At 35.8% G+C, this 23,417-nt stretch overlaps 1 protein-coding gene across 15 annotated transcripts in view; it reads right to left on the bottom strand.

Annotated features, from left to right (window-relative positions):
* Positions 1-23,417, bottom strand: part of KIAA1328 (KIAA1328 ortholog) — a 350,207-nt gene that overhangs the window by 211,235 nt on the left and 115,555 nt on the right. For all 15 annotated transcript variants that reach the window (XM_041743253.1, XM_041743263.1, XM_041743269.1 and 12 more), the window contains one exon: positions 1,465-1,592. In XM_041743253.1, coding sequence (XP_041599187.1) covers positions 1,465-1,592 — 128 coding nt within the window. The remainder of the gene's footprint in view (positions 1-1,464; positions 1,593-23,417) is intronic.

The raw sequence follows: 23,417 nt of genomic DNA, 5'->3' as shown, positions 1-23,417 counted from the left end.
TAGCGCTGTCTGCAGCCTGGGGCGTGATCCTGGAGACCCGGAATCGAGTCCCATGTCTGGCTCCCTGCATGGAGCCTGCTTCTCCCTCTTCCTCTCTCTCACTGAATAAATAGGAAAACAAAACAAAACAAAACAAAACCGCCTGCCCTGCTTTCAAAGTGCTGGGGGAAAATCCAGCTAAACCATCAAGATTAGCTGTCACCAAAAAAAAAAAAAAAAAGATTAGCTGTCACCTTCCTCTGCCTCATTTTATAGCTTAGGTTTTTCAGAAATCAGAACAAAAGAAACTGTTTCTAATTAGAATACAAATAACCCATTCATTCTTTGGCCATTTCTTTCTTTTTTTTTTTTAAACTTTATTTATTTTTCTTAGTAATTTCTACGCCCAACATGGGGCTCAAACTCACGACTCTGAGATCAAGAGCTGTATGCTCTATTGACTGAGCCAGCCAGGTGAGGCCATTTATTCAAAACAAGGATATGTTCTAAATCTGAGCTACATAACATTCCAGGAAAATTATTATCTATTACTTTAATCTTTCCATCTAAAGGTGTACCTAAACTTTAGGTTCAAAAGTGAAGTTTTCTTGGCCCAGGCTCTTAACATATCTGAGATAGTTGTCTCTAGGCTGAACAGCAATTATGTTCTTTAGAAGGGTTGCAAAGAACCATTCACAGGATCTGATATTATTCAAAAGGGGAAGATAACACCTTAGCACATTAGGTATGCTTTAATACTTAATGTGAATGGCTTGGCCCCCACTGCACAGTTTTTCTACAATGTTTTAGTATATAAGACTTTCTGTTCTCATCTATTTGAAGATTTAAACTCATTTGGATATGCAAAAGATACCAAGTATCACTTGTTAGAGGGCAAGTTTTAGAGCTTATTTCATATCACAACTGGCAGGGTTCTGAACTGTCATTTAATTATACAATATGTGCCATTTAATGATACGTATGTAAGTGTTTATATACAAAGATTCTCATATATACTTATGTGATTAATATATACACTCAAACATAAAATCATCCAGAATATTTCAATTTTCTCCGATTAAAGATTTTATAAGTGACCAAGTCACTTTTATTATTGTAAAAATTTAACCATGAGTTAGGATAGGCTCATTAGTGTTTTCCATAAGGACAGTGAGTAACAAACAGGCCACCTGATTTTCTGTAAGCAACAGAGCAGTGAGTTTTCTTTACCATTCCTGCTGTGCTTTCATACAACTAGGAAGTCTCCCACTGACCCATACCCTGCTTCAAGCAATCATCCCTGACCTCTGGGCCCCAGGAACAGGGAGATGAAAAAAAGGAAGTAAATGACACTAACTCAATCACATGCTGTATTTACACACTTTAAGACAGTGTTATATTCTGTGACTCAAGGTAAAGCAAATGATTCTTCTGACATCTTGCTGATCCATAAAGTCAAGAAAAGGTAAGAATAAAGATGCTTACCTGTTGTTCTTGCATTCTAGCAGCACCAAGTTCTGAGAGAGATATGGTGAGTTTCTCTTGCTGTTCTGATAGATATTTCTGATAGAGACTTAGAAGTTCTTGGCATTCTCTATACTGTAGCTGAAGAGGTAAGATTGCAAATTAAGGGAAAAAAAACGAATAAACTGATTCAAACTGCATCTATCAGCGTTGCTTTTTAGATTCCAATAAACAAGAGAGAAAAAAATGCAACCACATTTGGTGAGTGCAAGTAGATGAATACAGTACATATCTTCACCAAAAAAATCATGAAAACAATAATTCATAAAGAGAGTAGCAATAGTCATCTCATTTGAGGAGAAATTCCTCTCAAGCCTTTACATGTAAATAAATAAAAATAAACATGCAAAAGAATGAAGTTAGACTCCTCTCTCACACATGAAAACTAACTGAAAACGGATCATTGACCTAAATACAATAGCTAAAACTATAGAAAACTCAAAAGTAAATCTTCATAACCTTGAATTAGGCAATAGTCACCTGAAAGCACAGAAGGCAAAGAACAAATGAATAAATTGGACTTCAAAATTTAAAAAACCCTTTTGCTTCAAAGAACACTATTAAAAAATTGCAAAAACAACCTTCAGAATGAAAGAAAATATTTGCAAATTATATAGATGATAAAGAACTGGTATTCATAATATATAAAGACCTTGTACGATTCTACAACAATAAAAACTACTTAATCTAATTAAAAACAATGAACTTGAATAGACATTTCCCCCCAAAAAATACACAAATGTCCAAGCAGCACAAGAAAATATGTCCAATATCATTAAATGTTAGGAAAATGCAAATCAAGACCACAATATGAGATAATACTTTGCAGCTACTATAATTAAAAAGACTGACAATATAAAACTTTGACAAGGATATGGAAAAATTACAACTCTCCTATATATATAGCTAATGGGAATGTAACATGGCACTGTTGCTTTGGAAAACAATTTAGCAGTGCCCTCAAAAGTTAGGCACTGAGTTACATGACTCAGCAATTACACATTTAGATATAAGCCCAAGAGAATAAAAAATATATATCTTTTTTTTTAAATTTTTTATTTATTTATGATAGTCATAGAGAGAGAGAGAGAGGCAGAGACACAGGCAGAGGGAGAAGCAGGCTCCATGCACCGGGAGCCTGATGTGGGATTCGATCCCGGGTCTCCAGGATCGCGCCCTGGGCCAAAGGCAGGCGCCAAACCACTGCGCCACCCATGGATCCCTAAAAAATATATATCTACACAAAAACTTGTACATGAATATTCAGGGTAGCATTCTTCATAATAGTGAAAAAGTGAAAACAACCCAAATGTCATCAAGTGATAAATGGATAAACTAAATGCGTATATCTATACAACACAGAACACTCTTCAGCCATAAAAGGAAACAAAGTATTGCTACATGCTACAATATAGATGAATTTTGAATATATTATGCAAAGTCAGATATAAAAGATCACATATTGTACGATTTTATTAATATAAAGATGGGTTTTTTTGTTGTTATTGTTTTAAATATCTATTCCAATGAACTAGGGGAAAGAATATTCAGTTCTAAGTATACAAGATCACAAATAAAAGTTATATTCATCCATGTTCACTTTCTCTTCTCCAATTTTCTGAAGTACATATTATATGAGAAGAGCTGAAGGAAACAAAATGCCCAGAATAGGCAAATCCACAGACAGAAAGTACATTAGTGTTTGCCAGCAGCTAGGGTGGGGTAAGGGAATAAGGAACAACTGTTAAAGGGTACTGGTTCTGGGTGGGTGGGTGGGGGGGTAATGAACATGCTCTGGAATTAGATGATTGTGTTTGCATAGCTTTGGGAATATTGTCAAAACAACTGAATTTCACACTTTAGAACACACTGGGTTCATTCAGGGTGGCATGGCTGTAGACTGAACACTTCAGAAGGGTAAATTTTATTATATGTGAATTATATCTCAATAAAACTGCTACAAAAGATGCAGAGTAGAAGTGATAATACTATTTTGGTGAAAATAATTACTGCTTAATTTACAAAGAAAGTTCTACCTATATTATACACAAAGGGATTATAATTAGATTTTTTTAAAGATTTTATTTATTTATTCATGAGAGACACACAGAGAGAAGCAGAGACAGGCAGAGAAACAGGCTCCCAACAGGGAGCCTGATGTGGGATTCAATCCACTGACCCACCCAAGTGCTCCTTGTTTTGTTTTTGTATAATGTCAATTAAGTCAATGTTTCATTAATAAACCCATAATCAGGAAATTTCCTGGCCAATATACCTCTCTACATTTTTTGGAGTCTAACATGAAGAACACAGCAACCTAACTGGGTATACTCTTTCCTACAGTTCCTCACACTTGCAAAGTGCTCAAGATGAAGATGCTAAATTGGAAAGGTCACCTAACTGTGCAGATCAGGGGTGGGTGACAGTTCCATCCAAGAGAGATTTCTATTCCTTCTCTTGTGATAATTTCCTCCACAGGCCCATTTTTCTCTCAGATAATTTCTAACTCTCCTCCCTCACACTTATTATGTATGCTGTTGGTATAAAACTTACTGTCCAATGAGATTATTCTGTATAAATACTTTTACAACAGCTCATCATGATTAAGGGTGGGAATAGTATTTTGTAAATGTCAAAAATGGTGACTGGTTTCAGTATTCCTTAACATTTTTATAACCTAATCATCGCCTCTGGGCAGGCTCCTGTTCTAATAACTTTTGCCAATCATGACTGCATAAATAACCAATTGCTTCATTATTCTTATTATTAACCTTTAACAAAAAAAAAGGAACTAGAGATGGCTCGTAGAAGAGCAGCGGTTTTAATAAAAAGGACAGGTTACTAAGTTTCAAGAATACATTAATTAGAAGAGCTTGCTAAATACTCAGAATCGTAAAAACAGTAACAATAGAATGAAAAGTGTTCTAAATAAGCTAATAGGATTTCACAGTCAATGTATGTCAGACCAGGCTGGTTTTCCATTGCCGTGCTTTTTGTCAGTAAGCTTCAAAAGACGAGAATGATGTGCATTGGTCCCAAGAGTTCCTGCCAGCTATGATGTATATAAAAAGAATTTTTTAGTCTGGCTGTTACCATAGGCAGTAATGTTTATAGTAGATGAACATATTAGCTTGGATGCAGAATAAGAATTTTCCTCTGGAAAAAGCCAGCACAATTATACAGCCTAAGAGTTAAATGTCAGCATTTAAAGACAAATTATAGGCAAATTCATTTAAAAATGCTATGTATGCGGCAGAATATAAAAACAGGCAGTCCTATCCTTAATCAGTTTTTTATATCTGTCTTGATTCACCAGATTTTGAAATGCTCTCCTTTTCCTGGAAAATCCAAAATATATGTCCAGGCAATATAGTTATTTTCCTAACACAATGAGACTTCACCCTTCCATCTGGAGAGAGAGAGATTTACATAAGGAAATTGTGGGTAAAATGCTTTCTTCACTGATATGGGGAAGAGAGTATTCTGAGAATAAAAAAGATATATTTAACTCAATCCTGGCCAAATGACAGAAAAGAATGCAACAGATATAGAACATCCAATCTAAGAGAAGGTGTACACCAAACCGTGACTGACAAGAAAACATACAGGCAATCTGTCCAATGGCTATTCAAGAACTGAAAGAAATAGCAGTCATCACAATCTCATCAAAGAAAGAAATCTTCATTAAAAACATAAGTATAAATTAAGATCATATCAAAACCTAAATATCAAATTAATTAGCTGAAATGGCTGATGGAAATGGTCATTTTGCAAAGCTGAAAGCCTTAACTCCAAAATGCATTATGTAGAAAAATACAAGTAAAGGTCAAAGTAGAATGAATAGGGAGACAGGGAGGAAAAAAAAGTCATGTGAGAGAAAAATCAGAGGTAAAGGGAAAAGGACCAGAGACAGGATACATTACTAGTAGGCTGCCAAAGTAGAAAGTGACTGCCTTAAGCTGAAAGATTTCCTCTGGCATAGCAAAGACCACTCTTTTACCCCAACCTACCCTTGTCTTGGATATTTGGGATACTGGGATCTGGTACTTAGTGATTCTGATTTAATACAGAACTCAATGAGGGAAGGTCTATATGGGAGGGGAAAACAGAATCATTAAACTAAAAACAACAACAACAACAAATAAAAAACACAACAATTCTCCTTTTTTGGAACCATGACTCCTTGGAAAAATGGCTAATTCCCATTCTGGAGTATGGAAAGTACAAAGTAAGTTGAAACATGTTGCTATGCTATATTGCAAAAAAAAAAAGTGTGCAAAGAGAAATAGATGGGAGCTTGTCAAACAGAATGGAAGCAATTCTGAAGGAGATTCTCATCAGTTAAATTTGGGACAATTTGAGCATTGGAAGGGGTGACTTTAATAGCAAATTGAATAAATAAATATTTACCAGTTCACCATACTTCCAAAGTATCACCATACTTCAAAAAACCAGAAAAGCATGAAAGGGGAAATATGTAAAGATCTTCTTTACAGAAGAATCCTAGCTACTTACTTGGAAGGAATGGTCAAATTTAAAAAATCACCCTCCAATGTAATCATTCATTCAGACAAGGATCATTAATGGGGACTGAAACCAGTAGATGAAAGATTAATAAATAAGATAAGGTGTCAAGAGTAGTTACTTAAAGTAGAGAATGTGCTTTTAAATGGTGAAATCTGGCAGTCATTATTCAAAGTGAATTAATTTAAGATCACTAATAGTGAAAAAAAAACAAAAAATTACATACCTCCTAATGTACAAGGTAGGCAATACTGCCAATGAAATATTCTTGCCAAATGCTTTTATTTTGATTTAATCAAATCTGTAAACTTAACTTCAAGGTCAAAGAAATGAGAAACACAGAACAAGTTAAATTATAGCAAGAAGAAACAATCAGACAAATCCAGAATATGGGAAATTTTGCAAAGTAGTCTTTAAACTCTTTGAACTCTTCAAAAAGTCCATGCCATGGGGGGAAACAGTGGGGGTTGGAGGCTATCCTACAGGTTGAAGATGCAACCAAATGTAACCTCTAGCCCATGACTGGACCCTAGCTCAGGGGAAAAATAGCTCTAAAAGACATTCTTGGGACAACCAGGGAAATTGGAATATTGACTCAATAGCTGATATTATGGAATTACTGCTAATTTTGTTAAGTATCATAATGTGGTTTATAAAGAGAAATGTTCTTAATCTTATGAGATGAATGTAAAGCATTTAGGGTGACATATAACACTTGGACAGAAAAAAGTAAGCAAGAAAGTTTTTATATATGTAAGTAAATAAATTTATTTTTATCTGTATAAGTTTATATAGATATATGTATATTTATATAAATTTATAATAAACATAAAAGCAAATATATGAGAAGACGTGAAGCAAATATTGCAAAACGTCACTAAGAGTGAAATCGAGGTAGCATATATATGGTGGTTCATTGTACTAGTCTGTCAACTTTTAAAAATTGCCATAATAAATCATTGCAAAAAACTTACTTTTGGGGATCCCTGGGTGGCGCAGCGGTTTGGCGCCTGCCTTTGGCCCAGGGCGCGATCCTGGAGACCCGGGATCGAATCCCACATCGGGCTCCCGGTGCATGGAGCCTGCTTCTCCCTCTGCCTGTGTCTCTGCCTCTCTCTCTCTCTCTCTGTGACTATCATAAATAAATAAAGATTAAAAAAAATGTTAAAAAAAAACCTTACTTTTATTACATTTTTGTTGTTGTTTTCTTCTTTCTACTATTATTCAGTTTCCTCCTGTCTTCCTTCTTCCACCATAGGTTCCAGGTGATAAGCAAAATCGTAAGCATCAGGTTAGACTCCCAGGAACTCTCTACACAACTCCATGTATTCGTGGTCATCAAGTCAGGTGACAAACCGTAAGTATGATCTGATGATATACCAACAGAAATCTACCTTTGTGCCAAAGATAGGCATATCCAGGGTAGCAAAAGATCATTTTTAAAAAGCCTGTCGTTTCTTCCAGTTGTTTAACAAAGGTAGTAATGTAGAGTGACTAGAGCATGGGCTTAAGTGTCACCCAACATTCTCGGCTCAAATCTTTCATTCTGGTGCTCAGTAATAATGTAACTTTGGATAAGTAACTTCTCTGACATCCTCATCTGGAGATGATAATACCTACCTCACCTAACAGGGCAATTATGAATATAAATAAGCTAATAAACAAAAAGAACTTAGCATAGCACAGAGCACAAAGCATACATTCAATAGATTTTGTGAAAACGGATCAAGGGCACAAGAGATAAGTGTTGGCAAGGATGTAGAGAAAAGGGAACCCTGGTGTGCTGCTGGTGGGAATGTAAATTGATACAGCCACTAACAGTATTGAAGTCCCTCCAAAATTAAAAATTGAAGTACTGTATATGATTTATCAATCCTATTTCTGAAGGAAATAAGTCACTATCTTAAAGAGATATCTACATCCTTATGTTCACTGGAGCATTATTTACAATAGCCAAGACATGGAGGCAACCTACACATCTGTCAACAGATACAGTTAAAAATGTGAAACACACACACACACACACACACACACACACACACACAGGAATATTATTCAGCTTTAAAAGAGAAAGAAGTCTATTTGTAACAATATGGATGAACCTTGAGGATATGATGCTAAGTGAAATAAGTTGGACTGAGAAAGACAAATACAGTATGATCTTATTTATATGTGGAATCTAAAAAGCTGAACTCATAAAAAACAGTGGTGGTTGCTAATGGGTGGGGGTTGAGAGAAATGAGTGATGGTGGTGAAAGGATACAAACTTCCAATTTTAAGATGAATAAATTCTGGGGCATCTAAGGTGCAGCATGGTAATTCTAGTTAACAATAGGCACTGTATTGTATACTTGAAAGTTGCTAAAAGATACTGTTCTCAGCACACACACACACACACACACACACACAAATAAGGAGGTAATGGATGTACAAACTAACCTTATTATGGTAATCATTCTGCAATCTCCACATATATAAAATCATCACATGTACACCCTAAATTTCACAATGTTATATGTCAAATATATCTCAATAAAGGTAGAAAAAATGATATCAAGGAGCTGAAAGATTAAAACAAATAAAGATCATGTTCTAGGAGAGGCATTTAAACAGGATACAGTGGAGATTTTTTTTCAAAAAGTGGGGGTAAGTGGTCACTTTGACAACATTGCAGGGAGGCAGGAGGAAAGAATCCAGAACAGAGTAGATGTGAACCCAGAAATTAATCTTGGAAAAGGAGTATACTGATGCACTGGGTGGGCAGGATGGGGGCAGTCTCTCTGCTGAAAGATCATCAGGACTAAAGGCATGGAGAAATGAAACTGATAAGCACACTAATGGAAGTGCAAGTAGCACAGCATGGATGGTTAACTGGTCATAAGTAGGGAGACGTGTGAAGAGACTGCAGAGGCAAAGAGGGGTCAGATCTGGAATGTTACACTAAGTTATTGAATTTTATTTCCATATAACTCAGAGGCAAAGAGGGGTCAGATCTGGAATGTTACACTAAGTTATTGAATTTTATTTCCATATAACTCATTGATGTTTTACAACCAATTTGTATTTTATAAAGATACCTTTGGTGGGCATGTGAAGGGTAGACTGGAAAGCTTAAGACCAGAATCAAAGCAATCAGTTAGAAACTTGTTACAACAGTCTAAGTGAGAGATGCAAGGGACCAAAATTGAACAGTGGTAGAAAGTAGGGAGGTTGGAGTTTTAAAGGGAAATTTAAGACACTTCCAGCTTATGAACTGGGTAACAAGATGTATGATTAGGTGCACAGTTACCTTTACCAGGACAGAATACACAATAAAGAAAATGTTTGGGTAAAGGGGCAATAAGCGTTAGACACATTGAGTTAGAGATGCTTGGGGAGCATTCACTTGAGATGGCCAATGCAGGATCTCTGGATCCCTAGGCTTGGAATTCAGAAAAGAGGTCTCAATAGAAACAGAGAATTTGGGAGTTAATCACTTTCCACTTTGGTGGAATCACAGCCACTTTTGGTGGTGGCTGACCAAATGAATGCATGAGTGTCCAAGGAACATGTGGTTTCATTCATTCATCTGTTCATTTTTTTAACTCAACAAATAAGCTTCATAGAGCAGGAATATACATGTTTTGTTTTTTACCAAATCCTTTAGCCTACATAATAGGTACTCAATAAATATTTATTGAATAAACATATTTACTGAGTACATTAACATTTGAGACTGTGCCAGATACTACACATATAGTGATGAAGAAGAGCAACACTGTCTCCTGCAGGGAGCTTATCATCCAGGAGGAAGGCAGGTAATCAAACACATACTTACAATAATGAATGATGGAAATAATGGCAAGAATGTTATGTCGTGCTATACTAGCACTCCCCAAGGAGATGAGTGACTGGGGAGCAAGGGAAAGCCACCTGGAGAAAGAAATCTTCCAAATGAGAAAAGATAAGGGGGCAGTAACTTATAAAGGGCAGGCAACTTATAAAGGGCAGTATAACAGTAACTTATAAAGGGCAGGCAAAGGAAAAGGAATCAATAAAGATGTTGTCAAGTATTTCCAAAACAGCAGAGGCCATACCAGCTAAAGATGGAGAGCTGAGGAAGCTACTGGTGATCCTTGCCAGAACACAGGTTTGACATAACTTAGCCATTCACTATCTCCCCCACTGCTTTGATAGGTGGCAGTTAGGCTATTTTTCACATCCAAGAGAGAAGCTTCTGGACAAAAAAAGATGCTTTATTCAGGGTCACCTTGAGATAAAAACAGGTGACCATGAGGGTCCAACTCTAATACAGTCCATTAGTCACAAGACTCCCAGGGAATATAAAGAACTCAAAGATTTTCACTATGGCAGGAACTTCCTTCACTCTGAACACATATACCTGACATAAAATACTAAGATAGCATATACTGTGTATTCTACTTAGAATGTTTCGCCTATCCTTATACCTACAAAATTCCAGTTTATCCTTTCAAATTGACCCATGCCATCTCTTCCTCCATCTCTGAACTCCCAGGCAGAGTTAAACACTTTTGTTACAGTAAATAGCATACAGCAAAAATTATTTGATATTACTACCACCTGAAGGGGACTGCATGCTCCTGGAAATCAGAGTATCTTAATTTTAGTATCTCTCTAGTATACAGGAGGAACTTTAAAAATGTTTGGTAGTGAAATAAAGTAAAGGGGTGTCTACTGAATCTCATATTCATTTTGGGTTGGGAACTGAACCAAACCACATATTCTTTAAACTAGCCAAGAGAATACTTTAAAAAAAAAAAAGATTCATTAAAAGTTTTAAATTGTCCTAAACTCATAAGATTTTCCCATCTTGAAGCAAATATGGCTTCTGATCATGTCATATTTCTCACCTTACAATCATTTCCTCTTCCCTCCCTACAAAAAAACAATATACATTGTTTAAGATAAACAGAGGCACAAATTATATAACTAGTTTGGTACTCAATGACAATATATGCAACTAAAAATGGATTATTGGTAAAAGAGGAAGTGATACCAAGATGAACTGACTAGCAGAGCTAAACAAGAATTTCACATAAATGTTTACACCCTTTTATTAAGTTGTGATCTGTGCTGGAGTACAACCCACTGATACAAGTTTGAAATTTTCCCTTTAATTAAATGTATGGCAAATTCAGTGCCAGGCCACAGTGTTTTTCAATCTCCTGATAATAGTAATCTGTTGGGGGGAGGAACAAATTGCCAAAACAAACAGGGGAAATCTCAATATTCTGGACATTTACAACAGAAGAGAAATGCATCGCCCAGTTTCTTTCTTTTTTTTTTTTTTTAAAGATTTTATTTATTTATTCATGAGAGACGCAGAGAGAGAGAGAGAGAGAGAGAGAGGCAGAGACACAGGCAGAGGGAGAAGCAGGCTCCATGCAGGGAGCCTGATGTGGGACTCGATACCGGGACTCCAGGATCACATCCTGGACCAAAGGCAGGTGCTAAACTGCTGAGCCACCCAGGTGTCCCAACCTCACCCAGTTTCTTCAGGATTCTAGTTGTTCTGTTTGAACAACAGCAACAAAAACAGGAGCCACAGAAAGATATCTAATTAGAGAAATTAACTAGCTTTTTTAGTTGGCTTTTTTAAGATTATATTTATTTACTTGAGGAAGAGAGTGAGAGAGAGAGCACAAGTAGTGGGGAGAAGCAGACTCCCTGCTGAGCAGGGAACGGAAGCTGGGCTCCATCTCAGAACTCTGGGATCATGAATGAGCCATCCAGGCACCCTGCTTTTTTAGTTTTGCAACTGTACCAAAAGTAAGGTAGAAACTATGACATTTAGATGACATTTAGATTTTTTTTTGGAAAAAAGAATGGGGCTGAAACAGAACTGAAATATTTGAGAATCCGTCTTTGCTCAGATCATCAGAACATGAGATTTTCAGGAAATCAATAACATAATGGAGACTGGAGGTTTAACTCTTCAATCTTAAACGGAAGGACAGTCACAATTAAAAGTTTATATGTAGATATCTTAAAAAGCAGGCAATTAATATGCCAGATTGACAAAGAATTTTTTCTTCAGAGTTTCCCTTTCACATTACACTCTAATGACACACATATACAAGCATTCATGGTAGATATTAAAGATAAGGCCACAAAAACAGTTTTACTGAAAGCCATGCATTTTCTCTTGCTTCTAATTTACTTAAAAATTAACCTTTTGTTTAAAGGTTCTATGTTTCAGTTAGACCCAAAGGAGAAATATTTTCTCCATTTGGAAGGTTGCTTTAAATCATTCAGCCTTTTTTGAGTTACAGGAACTAGTCTAGAAATGCAGAAAAAGAAGGCTAATATCTCACCCCTTGCCCAACTATTATAAGGTGAAATGTGGTAACAATGATTAACACTTGAAAATTTCCAATTTCAGAAAGGGTATATTCTTGACAATTAGGACCAATGAAAACTGTCTACACACTAAGTTTTCTAGACTCTGAAAGGACAATAAGTGAAGCTGCGTGTATGATGCTTTGTACAGCAGAGCTAAACATGCCAAGCTGGGTGGGGCTGACTAGCTCAGCCAGGAGGAATAGACTAAAAGCTCCTTAGAAAGAACTTATCTCATTTCACTCTGTTTCCTATCTTCAAGCAGGAGAGTTTCATTCTTGTCATTACATTAAAACCTTCCCTGAACTATCAATATTAATACACATAACACTTTCCTTTCTTCATATTCCCTTGTCTACTTGAAATATTTATGCTGCTATGTAAGACCATTCATTTCCAGGTGGAAATATAAACTGAGTTTAAGAGATCACTTATTCTTCTTTTTCAAACAAAGTAATCCAGTGGTACTATATTTTCCTCATACAGTTCATCTTCTAGCTCTTATAATTTTTGGGTTTATCATCTCTCTTCTTCAGATTTCCCAGTAGAGTTCTCTTATAAGATTTGGATACCACCACTACTTAGCACAAAATTAAATGCTTATTACCAGGAATAGGTACATGAATTAGAACATCTGTGGCTGGCTTTACTGGTGGCAGGATACTTCTGAGTGTTTTAGAGACATTATTATATACTTAATTCTCACTAAAAGGAAAAAAAAACATTAGGTGCTATTATTAGTCTTCTTTTACAAATAAATTTGCTGCACAGAATGGTTAACAAATTACCTAAGGTTACCTGCCAGGGAGCTAGGATTTGGAGTAAAGTCCTAGAACCACTAGCTCAGTGTTTCCTATTAAGTAATGTACATAGGAAAAAAAAAAGTAATGTACATAGGAATCACCTGTGATTCTTGTTAGACAGCAGATACTGATTCAGCAGATCTGAGGTAGGGCCCAATGTTCTATGTATCTAACAAGCTTCCTTCTCAGTGATCTTGATGGCTGTTGTAGGCACCGCACTCTGAATGTGCATGTCTTTCTAAGTACCCTCCGTATCTGTGAGAGAAAGCCTGTTCTCTTCCTGTACACCAAAGTATGTAACACACTATCAGATTCCTTTGTTTCTTCCCTTTCACCCATCTTTAGAGTATGATGGGCTTTTTTTTCTCTTTTGACCAATCGCTTTTGTTTTGGAAAGAAGCATATAGGAAATAAAATAGGAGATGTCAAACAACCAGTTCTCTTCTTTAGAAGGAAGCAATATTCTGGATTTTCAGAGCACTATAACATTTCAATTGTGACTGGCTGCTGAAGTAAAAACAATTACCAAAAATTACCTGTAGGGCTTGAGAATTTATACTGGGGAAGAGTCCATGGGAAACATAAGCAACCACATTTTTTCTCTTCTACTTTCAAACAGATATCCAGTATCTACTTGCCCAAGCACATTGTTAAGCCTATGTTTGTAGTAGGATTTCTGAATTCAGTCTACTAACGTTGCCAGACCATTAGCTATGGCCTTGGGGGACAGCACTCTTGCCAGAGTTGCATGCACTTTTTCATAAAGTATGAAAATATGACCCAGTATAATAATTCTAAGTAAAAATCAAACGATGTCCATAAAACAGTATTCATAACTAGAGTAAAAAAGTATATTTTTTTATAGAATGGAATCACACCTAACATTTAAGGTTAAACTGGAAAAAGAAATAGGAATATATCATTTCTTGCCTCTTTGAAAATGACAGAGTCTACTGCTCACGAATGTAAATTATTGCTCAGAGAAAAATTAAGTAACTTCTATGTGCAGGTTTATTATCTAAACTCAGCAAATGCTGCAAAGACTGAAGGTAATAAAGCATTTTATGAACAACTTCACTTCACTGGTTCCTAATATAATTGAGCTTATGTGGACTGTTTAGCACAATGATATTTTAAAAACTGGTAAAGAACCAGATTATTTGCTTGACCCTCCACTCAAGAAATGTTACAAAAAAAACCAGCTCAAAACATTCAAGGGGAAAAGTTTTACAGTGTCATTAAAATCATGGAGTTACGTTTTGATTTAACTATTTTAACATTATTGACTGCTAAATAAATTATTAATTTATGGAGATAAATAAAAATAATTTAAAAAATTATTCCTGAGATCTAGGGTTTTCTTTTAATCTACATATGCTCAACAATAGAGACTCGAATCTATCATAAAATTCAAAAGTAATGAACAGAAGAGTTAAAGCCAGTGAATAGTACTATATTTTTTGACTGTTTTAAGGAGTTCCATGAGGAGGCAAAAACTTTATATAGTCTCTGCCTACTAAAACAATTCACCCAAAACTGCACTGGGAGGAGGGAACTTTTGGACTAAAGACATCTAACTATAATAGGATATGTTCAGAAAATTGAGCCAATGTCAATAACAAAAAATAAATAAATGAAAAAATTAAATTAAATTAAAAAAATTTAAGTGGGCTCCATGCTGGGCCTGTTTGAGCCAACACAGGGCTCAAACTCATGACCCCAAGATCAAGACCTGAGCTGAAATTAAGAGTCGGATGGATGATTAACTGACCAAACCATGCAGGTACCCTAAGAGAAAAGTGAGATTAGTACAGTGGGATTCCTGGTTCTACATAGGATGGAGTAAACATTTTTTTTATATATAAATTTATTTTTTATTGGTGTTCAATTTGCCAACATATAGCATAACACCCAGTGCTCAGACTGCCAACTGCCCCCCTCAGTGCCCATCACCTAGTCACCCCAACCCTCCGCCCACCTCCCCTTCCACTACCCCTTGTTCATTTCCCAGAGTTAGGTGTCTCTCAAGTTCTGTCATCCTTACTGATATTTTCACTCATTTTCTCTCCTTTCCCCTTTATTCCCTTTCACTATTATTTATATTCCCCAAATGAATGAGACCATATAATGTTTGTCCTTCTCCGATTGACTTACTTCACTCAGCATAATACCCTCCAGTTCCATCCACATCAAAGCAAATGGTGGGTATTTATCATTTCTAATGGCTGAGTAATATTCCATTGTATACATAGACCACATCTTCTTTATCCATTCATCTTTCAATGGACACTGAGGCTCCTTCCACAGTTTGGCTATTGTGGACATTGCTGCTAGAAACATCGGGGTGCAGGTGTCCCGGCGTTTCACTGCATCTGTATCTTTGGGGTAAATCCCCAACAGTGCAATTGCTGGGTCATAGGGTAGATCTATTTTTAACTCTTTGAGGAACCTCCACACAGTTTTCCAGAGTGGTTGCACCAGTTCACATTCCCACCAACAGTGCAAGAGGGTTACCCTTTCAGGATGGAGTAAACATAATTTTTCCTATTCTCTCACTAAGTATAGTTAAAACCCTGGACATCACATATAAGACAAACATAAGAACACTGAGAGAGAGAGAGAGAGAAAGAAGATGGTAGAGGCTAGGGACCTCAGACCCTGGAGAACAACACAGTGGTGTGTTGCCTCGTTTTGTTTTTGCTTTAAATATCTTATACTAGGTGTTGATAAGTCAACAACTCAGAAATACCAATGGACACAAACACACTCAAAATATCTAAGAAAAGCCTGTTCTACTAGCCAAAAGAAGGAGGGAAAGGATGCCTAGCAAAATGGAAAACTTTTAGGCAAGAACTGACTTACTCTAGTCAAGTAGCACGGAAAACACTGCAACCCCACCTCTACCTCCATCAGCAAAGGCTAAGTGAAAAACCTGGACTTCTAGGTGTTCCTCTACTCCACACTTCCTTTCTGCTGGGGTGTTATCAGAGAAGACTAAGTGGGGAGCCAGGATTTTAATCCCTATCTGGAAGTATTGTCTCTCTCCTCCACCTTGTTCAGCCTCATTAGTATTAATAGAGGCTTCACAGGGAGCCTGGATTCCAACTCCCATCGAGCTTTAATGAGATGTCCTTCCTTGGTGGGGTGGTATAAGAGGAATCTGAGCAGAAAGCCAAGACTTTCATTACATTACCAGAGGTGACAGTGGAGGCCATTTGGGGAGCCTCTGCCCTTCTCAGCCAGGGTAGTAACAGCAGAGGTCTACAGAAGAGCTGATTTCATCCTCCATCTAAAATTAAAGTGCGGAAGCCTGCTCTTTCCTTCATGGTGTGATGTCAGAAAAGATGTCATAACACCCAAATGTCTAGAATGCAATTAAAAGTCACTTGCCATACCAAGATCCAGGATAATCTCAACTTGAATGAGAAAAGACAATCAACAGATGCCAATACTGAAATGACATAGATGTTGGAATTATCTGACAAGGAATTTAAAGCAGCCATCATGAAATGATTCAATAAACAATTACAGACATGCTTGAATCCAATGAAAACAGTCTCAGCTAGGAATTAGAAAATATAAAGAATGATCAAATGGGAATTTTAGAGCTGAAAAAACACAATAACAGGATAACTTACTGGATGGGCTCAACAACAGAATGGAGAGAACATAGGAAAGAATTGGTGAAGTTGAAGAGAGAAGAATATACATTATCCAATCAGAACAAAAGAGAGAAAACAGGCTGAAAAAGAAAATGAACAGAGCCTCTGGGACATGTGGGAGTATAATAAAAGATACAGCATTTATGTCATTGGAGTTGTAGGAGAACATAAAGAGGGAAGAGCGGGAAAAAGATATTAAGAACTAATGCCTGATAATTTCCCAAATTTGACAAGAGTCAAGAAGTTGAGCAAACTTCAAACAGGAAAAACCCAAAGAAATTCATGTCAAGATACATCATAACCAAACTTCTGAAAACCAAGGGTGAAGAGAAATCTTGAAAGCAAGAGAGAAGCTGTGCTTATATAAAGGGGGAAAATTGAATGATGGTGTATTTTCATCACAAAACACGGGAGCCAAAAGGAAGTGGCACATTTCTCAAGTGCTAAAAGAATGATCAACCTAGAATTCTATATCCAGCAAAAATATCCTTCAAAAGTGCAGAAAAAATCAAGAAATTCTCCAAGGAAGGACATCTAATAGAATTTAGATCTATATTTAGATCTATTCTAAAAGAGAATGACAAAGGATGGAAATGAAGGAAGGAATTTTGGAACACTAAGAAGGAAGAAAGAACAGAAAGAGTAGAAAATGGATAAATAGGCTTTCTTTCTTCCCCTCTTAAATTTTCCAAATTATGTTTGACAGTTGAATTATAACAATGTCTGATGAGGATAAAGAAGAAACTTATAATGGAGTAACTATGGAATAATAGCTTCAGCAACTACATCTGAAAGCAAAAATTTTACTCATTTTTAAGTACAACCTAAAAGTGTTTCTCTAAAACAAGTATTTCATAAATGTTTCACTGAAAAGGCAGATGACCGACATGACTTTGTTACATATCCCCAACTTCTTCACAACTCTCATTTCAATACATCATTCCCTCAAGTCTCAGCATTCAATGAATGTTGAATGAATGACTGAATGGATACTTTCTAAGACAAACTTTTCTTCCGTCTGTGTTTCCGACTTCACTTTCTTCTGTGTCATCTGGATACTGTCCTATAAATTATTTTATCTTTTTCATGCTCTCAACAGCTTTGGCAAGGTTCCTTGCCATAAGCCTTCAACTAAGTGCACTCTAAGAAAAATCTCTCCTTAAATAATACTTTCTTCATAAACTCCCAATCTCTCTCTCCTCCACATTATTACCAAAACTCTGAAAGATTAATCTGTACTTACCATCTCAACTTCATTTCCAATTCAATCTTTGGCCTGATATAATGTTCTCCTGTCCTGTCACATTTTTACATTGTATTCATGACAAATATCGTCTATCCTATTAATTGCTAAATATAACAACCTGATTTGGGATTTCATCTTCTTTGCTGGGCACTTTCTCCCTCTCCAAAGGATCTCCTCTCCTGGTTTCTGAGTTATTGACTCAATCTACTTTCTCCTTATTGATTGCTCCTTTTTAAATCTCTTTCACTGACTTTCCTCTTCCTATACTCACAATTAAATGCAGATATTCCCTAAAATAATGTCCTGCAACTTACTGTTTTCACTACCTCTTCCCATAACCTTATAATCAAGAAAAGCAGTGTAATGTGAGGTTCTGTTGCAGTCCCAGGTTACAGACATGATTATTACCCAGAAGCATACGTGTGCATATTTGACACTTGAATGGTTTATAAAACATAAATAAGATAGTTGCTAAAGCTCTAACTTCTCAAATTGTTCTCAGTATCTTCAAATCATATTGTTGGATTTTTATATTTTAAATAACAAAAGTGTACCACTCCAAAAAACTTTTAACATCTTACTACTGTTTGGAGCATCATAATAATATTGTTAGATGATATTACTTTAATATAAAGAAAGTGCTAATACATACTCATTTCATTTGAAGGAAACATAAAATTTACTTTAATAGAGAATAACATTTAACAATTAGCTCCTGACTTGATTACCCTTTGAAGTGAATCCAGTGTGACATATGGTATAATACAAATGAATTAAGTTAGGGTTACCTATGTACAAGAAAAAAGAAATCATACTGAATAAATTAAAGGCTATGTTATTCATCAAAAAATAAAAAAACCTCTTTTTTTTTACCAAATGGCATCAAAAAGATTACAGTAATATTTAATTTTCTAACAGACAAGTTCTTTTCTAGTATTACTGGCGTAACTGTTCAAAAAACACCTAAACGTGGATGCCTGAGTGGTGCAATTGGTTAAGTGTCTGACTCTTAGTTTCAGCTCAAGTCATGATCTCAGGGTTGTGAGATTAAGCCCTGCATCTGCCTCCATGTTCAGTGTGCAGTCTGCTTGAGATTCTTTGCCTCTGTCCTTCCTCCCACTTCCATTCTCCCCCACCCCACCCCACCCCCATCCACCCCGGTGTGGCTCTCTCTCTCTCTCTTTCTCTCTCTCTCTCTCTCTCTCAGGTAAATAAATAAAATATTTTTAAAACTGTAAAAAAATTTAAAAGCAATGAAAACTGCTAAATAACTTCTCATGCTAGTAAAATCACTGACATGACCTGTTTATATTAACAGAATAAAGATTATAAGTACTATATTACTTTACTGGATTTAATATTTTCAATGTTCAATAGATAGATAGATATGTCCTTCCCCTAATTCAGGTCATGTCTCTGAAATATATAGACCATGTAGAAACGAGACTGCATAGAAGATATACAGAACACCATACAGGCATCAACAGGTTTTAATGCTGAACAAGTCAACGGAAATACCTAAGAAAGGTTTAATAATGAAAGTAGCTATGTAATTAAATAAATACTGCAAAAAAATTTTTAGTCCCTTTACTCAAGCAAATATATTCTTTTATACTAGATATGTATTCAAAGTTGAATTACAGTGACCTTCATACATGTGTTAGGTACCAATTATCTAAGACTCTCTTTCAATATACCAGTCCCAAACAAATAAGACAGGTATTTTGCACATCTTTCCCCTGGCACATTATTAGTTCCTTCAACTCAAAAAAAGGGTTTAATGTAAAGATGCCAACAGGCCATGAGGCCTGTACCCAGTAGCACTGTGTAGCACTGTACCAAATCCTGATAGGGCTTAAGGAAGTAAATTTGTTTTGGCAGTATTTCTAGTGATGCCTCCTGGAATAAAATTTAGGAACGTTCTGTGTCTAGGAAATGATAGAGGATTTTTAAATATTCATGTATTTGTCAATCCAATTGCCAGTGAAATCTCCCTTTTAATAAGTAGTAGGAGTCATGATAATGTGGCTGAAAATATTCACTCCCCAGAATATAGACATAATCTCCCAGCTATATGCTCCAATTTCTATCATACACAAGAGATCGATTAAAAATGAAATGCAAGCTCCACTGGGTGGCACAAGACTAAGCTACAGAAGAGTTACTTACTACTAAAAATTATTTTGCCTTTTGTTTTCCCATTTAAAAAAATATATTTAGATTGCAAAATTAAAACAAATAAAAGTAACACTGCATAATTTAGCTGTCGTTTTCTACCAAATTGCTTATAACTGTAACCATAAAATGATAATAATCTACCATATGTGCAGCTGCAAAACTAAGAAAAGCACTGGTCAGCGCTGTTGCGAAATGTGAACTTACTACTCCCCCTGGTGCCTGTGCAACTGAATTGCAATAAAATAAAAAGTGATTTCTCCAAGTGGGAGATTTCACAAAATGTCAGTTCTGGTATAACACTTGTTTTGAAAACATAAAGAAGTGCTTTTGGTGTATTTGGAAATACTATGAACATATTGTGAATATCACCCATGAGAAACCCTAGACGCAGGCAGAAAACAGCACCCAGGTGACCCAAACCCAGTACAAATACACAAACACATGCCTGCCAGCTTCACACCTCAGACATCTACAGACCAGCTAGGATACCTCATCCAGTGTTAGGAGCCACACCTACCCACAGCTAGTGTTACAACTTCCCATCCAATCTCCTCAACCTTTCTACATTTTACAGCAACTCGCAAGCTGCAACTCTTTCCGTGTCTACTTCCATGAGCATTTTGCATGTATTTTCAAGGAAAGTACTGTATTTATTGTAGTATTTATGCATATCTTCATATCTCAATATGTATAAAACCATGGTATCATTTTTATTAGGTTCTCTTTTTTTAAGAAAAAAAGTTTCCTTGATGAAGTTTTTTGAGTGTTGCTGTGCCCCTAAACTCATTTTTCCCATAAGCCCTGTGGGGTTTTGGGGGCATGATTTTGCAGTGTGTTGACTTTTAAGAATGCCTATTACTCCTTAAAGTATAACTAACTGTATAATAAATAGTAAAATTTAAATTCTTTACTATATTTGTGGATAGGGCAAGAGCAATTACAAATAATTATCTAAATTTTATAAGTTAAAACACTGTGTTTTACGTGTCTATTTCCATGGGAGTATTATTGACACTTTATATTTTTTAGAAAGGCTTCATCCTCAGTTATAGAACTTTATAAAAATTCAGAAGGGAAAAAAATTTATACATACATACAGACATACTGCCACTTTTCCCATTCAAGCTATTAATCATACCAAATAATTTGTGCCCCTGGTCTAATTTGACAACCAAATGCTTTCCAGAAGTCTGGTGGGAAAAGGTCCAAATGACTCAAAAAAACACCTTGTTTTGTGTTCATATGTCACTCAAAACTTGAATCAGCCAAAAAGTTACATAAGAAAAATAAGCAATCTGTTAAGGAGACCAGGGTTCAAGGGAACACAAACAGCCCAAAGAGATTTTCTCACTAAAGATAAATAGAGTTTTCTTACAGGCTTTCCAGTTGTCTGAAGAATACCACCATTACATTTATATAAAAGGGAAGCCAGGATAAAACCTTCAGGAATTCATAATCCTTCACTTAGTTATCACTCTGTTTACAACTAATATTTCACAATCACAGCAAGCTTAAGCAAGTGCATGTCTTCCTTATCAGAGTATACCTCAACATTAGCAGTTTGTCTATGTGGGTTTAACTTTTCAACATTATTGACATGTTGTATATGGAGAAAACTTTTGCTGTTAAGCAGAAGTCTAAGAGTGTGGTTCATGGACAGCATCAGTATCACCTGGGACCTTGTAAGAAATGCAAAATCCTGGCTCCCTTTCCAGATATGGATCAGAGTCTACATTTTATTAAGCTGCCCAGGTGATGAATGTACATATTAAAGTCTGAGGACCACTGATCTAAACTTCTATGGCGAAGTTCGAGGCTCCATTCCTGTCTATGTTGCACTTTTACAGTTAAGCAGTTTTCCCTGCCACCAAAGTCATAGCTCTTTTATATCAAACTCACTAAAATGTTTTTTTTTAATTTGCTATTTTGTTTGGACCCCAATAAATAAGGATGGATAAATGGATCACAAATGATATCTGGGATAAAATTGATTAAATATGACTAAATATTAGTTCCTAAAAGGGCAGTTTCACTATGTGTTGGCAAATTGAATTTAAATAAATTTCCTTCGGAAAGGAAAAAAAAAAAGCATAAAAAACCAGTTTCATATATAAGTATGTATAAAATACAAAATGTTTTTTTTTTTCTTTCAAAACGTTTTTCTTACATATAGATGCAAAGCAGCCAACATTTGTGCAATAGAAACGTTAGCAATTCATGCTTATGTTACATGTCCAGGACATATTTCATCAATTAGATAAACATTTTAAAAAACTAGAGAGAGTTAATGTTTTTTCTTTAATTGGATATAAAAGGACCCAAGGATTCTGGTTACAAAGAATTAAAAACTATGGAAGAAAAAGTTAGTAATGATTGTTTTATAAGATTTGGCCAGACAGGGCTATCACAGAGTTTTACTGAAAACCATTACAACATCTCATTAGAACATGCATATTGTCATAAAATTTTAAATGCCAAGCACCCAGAAAGTCTCTAGTAAAATGACCCCTATTCTCACAAGCTATCTTCCCTGACCTCTTACCATGCACACACATAGAGTATATACTTAAAAGACTAGTCTGGCTGCTTTATTAGAACAAGAAGCTTCAAAGTGCTGAAGGTATACATCTTCTACTCTCATTTTGTGGGTACACTTTTTATAATTAAAATATATTTGATTTATAACACTTTGTACATTTTTATTGCAATATATTTGACATCTTATGCTGTGTCAATTTAAGGTGTACAACATGTTAACTTGATACATTTATATATTGTAATATGATCAACACTATGGTGACAGCACCCCTATCACATCAAATAATTATCATTTCATTTTGCTGTGAGAATAATTAAGATCTAGTCTCTTAGCAAGTGTGGTGATTATAATACCATACTGTTGTCTATACTCACTGTGCATTATTTGTAAGCTTTCCTATCTCCTTGGTCTGTGTTTTACAAGTCCATCCTGTGTATGATGCAGAATCTTTAGAAAGGATGACAACCCTAATCGTAACCCAACAATAACAACAAAAGCAATGAAACAAAGACTAACAACAACCCAATCCAAACTAAACCAAACCCAAATTCCCACTAACCAACTACATGGTTCCAGATACCATCAGGTATTAGATCGCCATA

The sequence above is a fragment of the Vulpes lagopus genome, chromosome 1, assembly GCF_018345385.1.
Source record: "Vulpes lagopus strain Blue_001 chromosome 1, ASM1834538v1, whole genome shotgun sequence".
Taxonomy (NCBI): domain Eukaryota; kingdom Metazoa; phylum Chordata; class Mammalia; order Carnivora; family Canidae; genus Vulpes; species Vulpes lagopus.
This window is presented reverse-complemented; position numbering and strand designations above follow the sequence as displayed.